At 40.3% G+C, this 10,899-nt stretch overlaps 1 protein-coding gene across 1 annotated transcript; it reads right to left on the reverse strand.

The window, feature by feature from the left end:
* Positions 1-5,636: 5,636 nt before the first annotated feature.
* Positions 5,637-7,695, reverse strand: LOC135050698 (uncharacterized). The gene is made up of 2 exons (XM_063957101.1): positions 7,235-7,695; positions 5,637-6,408 (listed from the first exon to the last, which is right to left on the reverse strand). Exons 1-2 carry the CDS (start codon positions 7,416-7,418, stop codon positions 5,720-5,722), a joined length of 873 nt encoding a protein of 290 aa, XP_063813171.1. The 5' UTR covers positions 7,419-7,695; the 3' UTR covers positions 5,637-5,719.
* Between the last annotated feature and the right edge of the window lie 3,204 nt (positions 7,696-10,899).

Below are 10,899 nucleotides of genomic sequence, written 5' to 3' on the forward strand. Positions count from 1 at the left end.
CCAACCAAAAAAGTAGACGTGTTAAAACTTGAATTCAGTCAGCCCCACCGTTTTTCAATTCTTTGTCTCTGTCCTCAAACAATGGTACATGAAAGACAAATAATGGGAAATCATAGTGCAGACTGAAAAAGGTTTATTTAAACACGTTTACAATTAAAAAGACTTAGTATGCGTACCCTAAGTGACCTTCGGTGGAAGGCACAGTAGTAGGCGTAAAGGGGTAATATAGAAGCTTCCCCTATTAAGCTTTTACCTTCACCGAGTTCTGGGCCGCAGAAAACACCAACGCGTTTCAACCGGTATGGTCTTTATCAAGGTGTCACCAAAGGGGATCAGTAAAAGGATTGACTGTAGTATACACATGTTTATATTGTGTTTTAGTGATTGGTGTAAGTCACGTTTAATTTCTGCAGCCAGACTTTAAGCAAGGAGCGCAGGTGTTTATTTATTTTTAGTCATTCATTGTCATTCTAACAACAGTGAACATGTTGGGACGGATAAGATGTAATTGGGCGCTTTTAAAAACGTTAATTAAAGCAACACCAACCCAAAGAAATGCTATTTTATCCAACGCTTCAAACGATTTAGTCACTGCTATTTGTGAGATAGCGCTCAACACGCTTAAAGGTAAAATACCGCTGTCTCAACGACAGTTGAACTACCTTAAAAAAAAGCGAGAGCTTATAAAATCACTTTGTAATAAGAAATGTGCCATTGGAAAAAAGAAGAGGTTGGTTAAACAGTCGGGTGGTTTTATCGGTTCGCTGCTTGGTTTTGCTATACCGCTAATTACAGGACTATTGTCTAATCGCTGATGGAGTACACTGAGAAAATGTATCTGGTGCCTCAGAATCAGATAGACCGTTTACATAACAAACCGAACAGCGACGACATACGTAAAACAGCAACGCACGGTCTAGATGTAGAGATCGTGAAAATACTACAGAATAATGATTTAGCAGAATATGAAAAAGCAAAGCGATATACAACGTTGTTGCAGAGATATCTGGTGTTGAGTAAACAGGCTGATAGTGAAATGTCAACTTTAGCTCTTTTATCCCCCGTTGCAAAATCTGTTGATGAATCAAATAACACGACACAACCTGTTGCGCCCGATACTGTTTATCATGAGCTTTTGAGTGGTGTTAATGCCCGGTATAAAAAAAACCTGTGAAATACTATTGAGTAAAATGACACGCTCTAAACACATCACAGACTGGAACAGTAAAGGGGAGTTTCTGTACAAAGGCAGCGCTGTACCAGGTTCCAACATGTTAGATTTAATAAGAAGCATCACGCAAAGCCACGGTGTGTCGAGCCGTAATACACCGAACGGCTGGCCTGAATTTATGCGGGCTATGTCTGAATTAAATATTCCCTTAACCGTCATAGGCAATGCGGCAAATAGAATGTGCCTAGATCGCTTAAAAGCCGAGAAGCAGGAGGACTCTGATGGCGCTGTGACATCGCCCATGTCGCTACAAACCCTTAACAAAAGTCGAATAAATATTTTAAGTCCCCCAGGGTTAACAACGCCGCACGGGTACTTACTGCCTAGGAAAAGATCCGTAAATCTATTTCAGGATTCACAGTGGCTGAAACTATAACATATAACTAATTTATACTATTTTTAGACACTATATTTTGTGTTGGCATTTTGCGCCACAATATTTTACTTATGTCAATAATATTTTATGTAATGTTTTAAATGTGTGTCTTTACCGTGTTATATATATCAATAAAATATGCTTATGATTTATAAAACAACGTTTTGTTCTTATTGCTGTAAACGGAAGAAATTTCAATCACGTGATATAAAGTTTAATAAACAACGTTGTTTATTAGAAAAACATCATAGATATGATACGTTGTACATAAAACGCATCAAACAGAATGTTGATTACAAGTTACACAAATAATACAGCATTGTACGTAATACGCTTCACACACAACGTTGTGTGTGAAACGTTTTATGTACAACGTGCCATAGTTATGCCGCGTTGTACATAAAACGCTTCACACACAACGTTGGTTACAAGTTACACAATTCTGTATATATCTATCTGCATAATGACTCAGACAATTACTTCTTGGGAGCCGTCTTACAAAATCTTTAACAAAACAATCATTACGTTTTGTGTCATCACTAAAACGGGCCAGTACATCCACATATTTGTAATTTTTACACATGTAAAATATAAAGTATATGCAATATTGACCGCAAACGGTGCTGTTAAAATTTTGCAACTACTTATTTTGGTGATCAACACTTTTTGAATTCAAATTTAAAAAATTTATTATTGCTTTTGGGAATAGGGGGCTGTCAGGGGCTAACCCGTAAGAATCAAAAAAGTAACATTCACGCTGTTCATTAAAATAAACGGCCGACCAGTGCTCACCCGGCTGACCGATGCTATGCGTATTGATTACAAACGCGCAGGGGTATTGCGCCAGTTTACCGACCGGTAACATATCGCACGGATACGTTCCTTTAAAAATATGCTGTGTGCTTTGCACAGCGTACAGAATACAGTTTATCTGTAATGTGTTCATTTTTTCAGCAGCGTAATGTTAGTTTATTTAATTTATAGATAATCGTACAGCACATCAGGCCTTTGATTAATCTCGATGATGTTATCAAATAGGGCGTATATTATCACATTGACTGTCCGGTCCAAAGCTTCTGCAAAGCGGAATTCGGTACGTAGATTGCCTGTTCTTATCAGGGAAAGGTGTTCTCCACACTCCTGTTCAGGTGAAAGGTCAAAAGCAAATAGCGTGTAGCCTCTGAGGTACTCTTCGCGGTCAATCAGTATACCATTGTCAGATTTCTGTTTATTTGTGATCTGTATGAGTGACATATACTCTCTTACAGCATTACCGCGTTCAAAGTCGGGTTGAAATGGTTTGGCGGGGTGCGGTGTTCCATCCAGATAAAGGGACGCAAAACTTACATTTGTATGTTCAAAGCAAAGGGGATTCCGGTTATGGATTCCTGAAAATGATTCGTTATCCACAAAGCAGGCTATAACTGTTTTCGCCACTTGACCTAAAAATGGATTTTCTAGATTAAATACTCTACTGCCTGCTGGTACGCTGTAGATTTTCATCCCAACACGGTCAATCGCGTATTACGCGTTACCGTTTAACAGGGCCTGCGCGTGCCCAATCCGCACGGCCGATGAGACCTGAACTCTTTTCACGAACAGGGACGCTGCTGTGATCTGTATTTTAAAGGCATCCGCTTCAGACGACATTAAGCAGAATGCGTCTTTGTTTCTGGTTAGTTTAATCTTCAGATCAACGGCGTTTAAAATTAGTTTATGTTGATGGAAAAGGTCGCAGTGAAGCGGTCCTAGCAATTCAACCATGCGACTCTGCTCTGTTGCGCCTGCTCGTTTTTTGAACCCCGTATTCAGGCCGTCCAGCGCCGTGTTGTTAAATTCTCCAGCCGAATCTTTGTAAAATAATCCTGTTGTGTGCTTTGTTGACAAAGCATCCGAGCTGTAATTCAATATAGTCTCAATGTACGCGCGATATGCGTAAAGATTGTTGGATTGTGATATGAGCCTGTCGCCCAAAGTTACATCCACTTGGTTGAATAAAGTCGCTATGGGGTAATTAATAAGTGCGACCCGCGCACCTCGAGGTATCGGTGTGTTATCGGTTCGTACGATCTTGCACTTCACGTACAACAGCGTGTTGTTCAGATCGTAGTAGTGTTCACCGCTGTCAGCTATATAAAATTCAAGCGGAGCTGTATCGGATAACGTCGCTAAAGGTTGAACTTCGATGTATAGACTTTTCTCTATGCTAGTTTGTGTCGGGGGCACGTCAAAAAGATCCAGCTCTGTTTTTGCACATTCGATGGACTCGTGGTGTATGAAAGACATGTTTAAAAAATATCACCAACGGAGCGCTTCGGCTAAAGGTTGAACTTCGACGTATAGACTTTTCTCTATGCTAGTTTGTGTCGGGGGTACGTCGAAAAGATCCAGCTCTGTTTTTGCACATTTCACGGACTCGTGGTGTATGAAAGACATGTTTAAAAAATATAACCAACGGAGCGCTTCGGCTTTCTCTTCCTCTTTGTGTTGCGTCGTCTCTGGTTTTTATTTAAAAAGGGTATGTCCCAAGGCGGAAGCGCTATCATACGCTTCCGTTTTCATTTAGACATGCCTTTTCTTGTATATATTGGTCCTGAACCGTCTTGCTTTGCTTGGTTCGCATCGTGTATCTTATTCACCACGGCCGTTGTGGCTTGTCCGATAACATCTTTCGCTATATTACGTGCCGCGGTCTTCATATGCGGTTTAGCTAACTCTAAACCTCTCCGGAAAAGAGGAACAGCTTTTCTGAAAAGACTTTGAAAAATACCGCCTAAACCGCAGCCGTACATGTACGCACTGCCGTGAAAACCTGGTAATCCATTACCGGCTTGAGATTTATAATATTGCGCGTAGAGACCCGGATCGCCATAATTTTTAACAGCGACCATTCTGCTTAATTAATAAAATTCAGTTTTGCGGCGTTTGAAGTGTAGCTTCACGATCGCTTTCCCAAACTTAAATGCCATGTTCTCGTTCTGATCGTTCTTTATCTCTATGGCTATCGTGTCAAAATGTGCTTTGCACAATAGTACGTAATCGGGCTTCTCGTATCGTATTGTGATCACCTCATTGTTATAACTCTTCATTTCAACAGTGCGAAGTAGCGGTACATAACTATCCCCGACCCGCTGGTGTTCGATAATGTCTGTGTACACGTACATCGTATATTGGCCGCCTTTGATGTCGGCGCATGGTTTAGAAATCTTAGTTTTAGGTTGTATATCGATGACGGTTAATATGTATTTAACACCATAGTTGTATTTTGACAAATCTATCAGCGAAACCAAATCGCATTGCCACTGTTGATTTATACCCGATACACAAATCCTGTTCCTTTTATAGTTTTTGTTTGCCGGTTTGTACAACGTGTATGCGTCTTGTTCTTGTAACTACTTTCTTACGTCGGATCTTTTACATTTATTTTTAACCGACCCATAATATTTATCAATGCCACTAAAACTACCTGGTTTTAACACTGTGTAATATGCATCTTTCATCCGCTTGATTTGACGCGCTGCGTTGCGTGACATTCTGCGACTGGTGTTACGTGACACTCTTTTCAAAGCCATTGGGGCAAATTTACTAAGCTCCCGATTTTGACCGAGATGGTGTTTTTTCTTCAAAGTGTCATCTCGGTCATTTACTAAACAGAAATCTCGGCAGTGATGAGGGCATTCGTATTTTTTTAGAAGTCAACTGGAAAAAATACGAATGAATACACCATCGGTCAAATACGCCTGTTATTTGGTAGAACTCGGTTATTTACCAAGAATTCGTATTTGTATTTTTCACCGTGAAAGGTCCATTACGTTCGTGTTCAAGATAGAATCGTAAAAAAATACGCCAAAAAAATAGACCTGCTTTTGAAAAGCGTGTTTACATGTGTTGCACCCTCACCAAAAATTACACATATAATTGTGATACTTTAAAAGGTCAATAAGTACAAGATTAATATCTCACCCTCAGAAATGGTAGAAATAGCGATTATCCACAACATTTTTATGTTTAAACCACAAATATGTTTATTAAAGTGTGAAAGTGTGTACATTGCAAACGTCAACAGACAGTGTTAACCCCACTTATGCATCTGCCATCTGCAGAGGCTGGCTTTATTTTTTTCGTGTAGCCTTGAAGGCTTCAGAGGTGGGGCCAGGGACATGAGGTCTTGATCTGCTTGACCTCCTTATTGGGGAGGTCACTGGGGTATTTATTGGAGTTGTAGTTCCTGAGCTAGTGCTCGCTTGTTGGGAGTGTAAAGCACTTATGTTGTGGCTTAAGTTAGTGAGTGTAGCATTTAATTGGTTATTGGAGGCCGTGTTATTCTCTATAATTCTACCCAGACTTTCTGTAAGGCTATTGTTCCTTTCAAGGAGATGCAGGTAGTTTTGGTGTTGCCTCATTTGTTCATCCAGAATTCTCTGTAAAGTGGTCATCATGGTGCTGTTTTCTGCCCGCATTTGCGCCAGACAAGTCGCCACACGACTGGTTTCCAAATGTTCTCTGCTGAGATTTCGACTTATGCGTGGCATGTAATGTGGCAGACTTGCCAGCAGCTGATTTTGTCTTTGGAGACAGTCTGAATTGAGCCTCTGGTGGTTTGCCCAGTTGGCCCAAAATGTCTGCTCTTCAGTTTGAGCCAGTGGTGTACTTGGGCTCATTATTGGTTGCGGACTTGTTTGTTGTGGAGGCGTGGCCACAGGTACCGTGCTAGGTTGCGTTGTCTGTAATGGGCGGAGATCCAGAACAAACGTGGCATCAGTTTGCAGTGTCTGCTGGTCCGTGGGCATGCTGTCATCATCTGTGTGTGGTATTAGAATACAACATTGTAGTAATATGCAACATGTATTTTATACTTCATTCATATTGCATTGCATTTATTATTCTGTTTGTCAAAAAATAACACACATATGTTTGAAACAAAAGCCACAACAAATATTTTTCTTAAAGGAAGACCCTATTTTGTTTTAGGTTCGTGGTTTTGATTGTTTTAAAAACATTAGACAATCAGGAATAGACAAAAAAACAATCATGTACAAACCCTGTTGAAGTAAGATGAGGCAGAAAACACAACATGAATGGCATAGTAGACCAACATTATTTTCTTTTTTGTAAGGTCGCAGGAGCAGGGACTTCTTTCCTCATGTTCCTTTTCTTTAATTTTTAAAACTATCTTATACTCAATACTCCCTTTGATGGCACCTAACACCGGCTTTTCTAAACCTGTCCTATTTTGTCCTGTAGTATAACTGTGCTTTTCAAGGTTTGCAGATTTAATTATGTACTGTGTTATGGGCGCTGCGGATCCCTTGTGCCGCCATATAAATCAAGGAAAATATTAATAATAAGATTAAAAACCAATAAGCAATGATCCTCATGTGCTGAAGCTTGCCCAGCAGATTATGGTGTGCACTTTAATAAGCATTATATTACTGTATACCTCAAGTGTGCACTCATGTAGTTTGGCTGCTTTAGTGAGGAGGTGTTCAGCCCTTTACATTAATGTTTGTTTTAGTAGTTCAAAAAATTATACTGACGCGGCATTACTGTGTGTTTGTTTCGTTGACATAATTATCAGAAGTACACTGTGTTTGTAAGTGTTTAGATGTGTTATTTTATGGACTCACCAGCCAGATGAGGGGATTCTGCTTCCTGTGTTGGGGAAGGTGCCAGTAATTGTGATGGTGGCCTTGAGGACACAGTAGACATGCGTCTGTGAGGGGGAGATGCAGATGTGGGCATCGGGAGATCTGGGCGTGGTCTTTTCAACGCCACGTGTTTGCGGCTGGATGTTGGTTGTCCTGTGCGCATTTGCGGACTAAGCTGTTGCCTGGATGGGACTATGGAAAAACACAATACATTAGTGTATTTTCATAAAAATATTTTGGCAAAAAAAACCCAACAAGGATACTTTACCTGTAGCAGCAGCAGCATCCTCCTGTGCAACATTTGTCCTGCTACTACGGGCTGCTCTTCTTTGTGACACTGAAATTTTTTTTGCATTATGGTTTGTATTTTTGGCAAAACATTTACAACATGATAATCAACATTAGCCATGTAGCCATTAGGAAAAACAAAACCATACCTGTGTTTTGAAATTTGTTATTAAAAATAGTCCGCCATATATTGTCGTCAGCAAGTACAGATATAATATACATCTTTCAAAAAAAACAACATGACCACACCTGCTTACTTTACCAAAAACACCTATGCTTACTACAACATAGATGTTTGCCACAAACAAGGAATGTGCAGTAAAACACTACATAACAAATGCTATATTCAAATACCACATATGCTTACAACCTATACATACAGTAGAACTGACAAAAATCAGCTGCAGAAAATATACCATCTGATACTGAAAACAAAAAACCATGCTAAGCACATTCAACATTAATGGATAAAGGTAATGGTTACAACTAGGAACACAATGTTTTACACACATCACTACTTCAACAATTTGTACCAGACAACTTAAGCCAATATTAATAGGTTTAAACATTAAACTATCAAACTGGGAACATACAAATTGCAAAAAATCAAGTATGGTCTGAGCCCCATATGGCACACATAATCGTTCCTTTTACATCACGTAAATGATGGTGAAAATCCCCCCCCCAAAAAAACAAACAAAAAAAAACCAACCAATTCATATGTCATAATACATATCCCTCATACACAAACACATTAAAACAACACATCCTCAATGCAACAAATATGCCAAACACTATAAACAGTTTTGCACACATTAAAACACATTTTTAAAACAATTACACTGATAAGAAAAAACAAAACAATACTCACCATCCTGCCTGGGCCGATCAGAATCTCTGACATGAGTGGCACGGGCAACTTCGTGTGGAATAATGCGACGCACGGGCTCCTCCCACTCAGCATATATGGCAATGAAAGGATGGCCACCCCCAGTTTGTCGGGCTGACTTTGCCTCCTTGGCCATCTTTGCCTTTACCCTGCACTTTATGTCATAAAATCGCTTTCAGCAAGTGTCCTCAGTCCGCCTCACCACACCCTCGCAGTTCACTGCCGAAACTACTTGACCCCACAACACAGCCTTTTTGCGAGATGTCACCTTGGAGGCCTGAGGGCCAAACAGGTGCCGATGAGGACGCATTAACTCATTCACCAATGCCACATTTTCTGCGTGACTAAATTTTTAATTTCTGCCTGTCTTCGATGTGGTGCGTGGCTGCGGAGCGCCATCAGCATCACTCTCACTATCACTGGAGGCCGCAGCAGCAACCTCACCCTCCTCCTCTGCCTCACTAACCTCCTCCCTCTCACTCACCTCCTCCACCTCACTCACCTCCTCCACCTCACTCACCTCCTCCCTCTCACTCACCTCTGACTGGGACATAATCAGGACAAACAACAAATAACACTGAGAAAAAAAACAGTAAACACACTCCTCCACTACCACTACACACCACACACACACACACACACACACACACACACACACACACACTCACTCACTCACAAACAATGACAATAGACGTTAAAAAAAAACCAAGACAAAAAACTAGGCAGACTTTTAAAAAACTACACAACAAGTATGACAAGACTACTTACACACACAGTACAGCACTCAACAATCGCAAATAACCTCCTCCAAACCGCCAAAAACTCCAAACAACTCACCAACTCCTAACACACCTTCCTCTCACCTCTCCACTAACTAAACCCACGAGGTGCGGCCGGTTTGGGGCGGATTTATAGTAATGAGCACAGACACTCCTCCATCACGAAACAAACCAATCACGGAAGAGTGACAAAAACGAAACTTAGAAAAAAAAACGCGGCCGGGAACGGATAAACACTGCCGTAACCGAAAAATTACGCAGTCGGTAAAAAAAACAGATAACACAGCCGCAAATCAACAAAATCGTCCGCATTCTACCTTTGAAAAACACGAATGACATCGACATCGGAAAACACGAAAATTACAAATACGACAGCTTAGTAAATGAGTCGTAATCCATTCAAAAAGTTGCACTTTTACACATTCGATGTCATTCGTGTTTGCACTTTAAGCTCATTCTGAAAAATACGAATTTTAGTAAATTTCCCCCATTATCTTTTAATACGGTTTAATATTGAACTCTATCAATTTTATATTACATTTTATATAAAAACAATATCAAACACTATAATTTAATATTAAAGGGGGCGTTCCCCAGGAGAAAGGGGGTGTGGTACCTGTCACTTTGACAGAAAGGTGGTCTTTATCTACTCCGGCAGCATATTTTTTCTGGACATCCAGGGAAACCCAAGGGCTACACAGACATTTCACGGGCTTGCCGATGTTCATGCTGTGGATCCACTGCTGCACCTTCAAAGGCATCAGTAGAGTGACCATATTATCCTTTTTACATGGGACGCTCATGGATTACACAGGTTCTTTGGTGTTTAAAACCAGCTGAAATGTAGGCTTGACGGCAGCCAGCCACAGAACCTGTGTAATCCATGAGCGTCCCAGGTAAAAGGGATAATATCGTCACTCTACCATCAGATCTTAGAAGCTGGCAGCGGGTGTCTTTTTTACACAAGGCTCCTCCTGCGGCTTTTGTCATATTTTTGCAAATAGACATGCGTCCACGTCTCAATCAGGCCCATTGTTCCTTACCAATTCATATCCATAATATTGTTTGTGTCATTGACTGGCAGCATTGTGCTCATATATCAACTTTGTATCATGTATTATAAGCAGAATTTTTAGATCATTTTCTAGGTTTCTTTTAAAGGTACTTTTAGTAAATATTGTGTTATTCAGGCCTCTGTTATTTTGTTGGTGTCTGAGTGCTGCTTTTTTCTGTTTCACAGTCTTGTTGTCGGACTGGATTTAAAGTTTGAAAGATAGATGGAAAGATTTCAGCAAGATGAAAAAGTTTGACCATGTTTGAGGCAATTCAAAAGCAAAATGCTGGAGCTTAAATGGCAACATTGTATGTTATTTTATATGATTTTCCATGTGCACTTTAAAATCGAACAGAACAATATTAACTAAAAAAAACAAACAAAAACAAACAAACAAACAAAAAGGGGCAATTCAGGGACTAATTAATTGGCTAATGTGATGTGTAAGGTAGAATCACTCACTGAATTCCCGAGAGTCATGGGGTAGGTGCCTAGTATCTAGCCCAGCAACTTGATGTGATATTGATTTCACAAGTGGACGGATGAACTCTGGAAATATGTTGACCCATGCGGTATGGATAGCTTTCCACAGCTCCCACACAAGAGTGATGCTGAGTTGTATGTATTCCTATCA

The sequence above is a fragment of the Pseudophryne corroboree genome, chromosome 2, assembly GCF_028390025.1.
Source record: "Pseudophryne corroboree isolate aPseCor3 chromosome 2, aPseCor3.hap2, whole genome shotgun sequence".
NCBI classification, from domain to species: Eukaryota; Metazoa; Chordata; class Amphibia; order Anura; family Myobatrachidae; genus Pseudophryne; species Pseudophryne corroboree.

Coding starts and splice junctions, on each gene's coding strand:
- LOC135050698 (XM_063957101.1), bottom strand. CDS start 7,418: ATGCGCACAGGACAACCAACATCCAGCCGCAAACACGTGGCGTTGAAA. Junction 6,409..7,234: donor AGAATCCCCTCATCTGGCTG/GTGAGTCCATAA, acceptor TACCACACACAG/ATGATGACAGCATGCCCACG.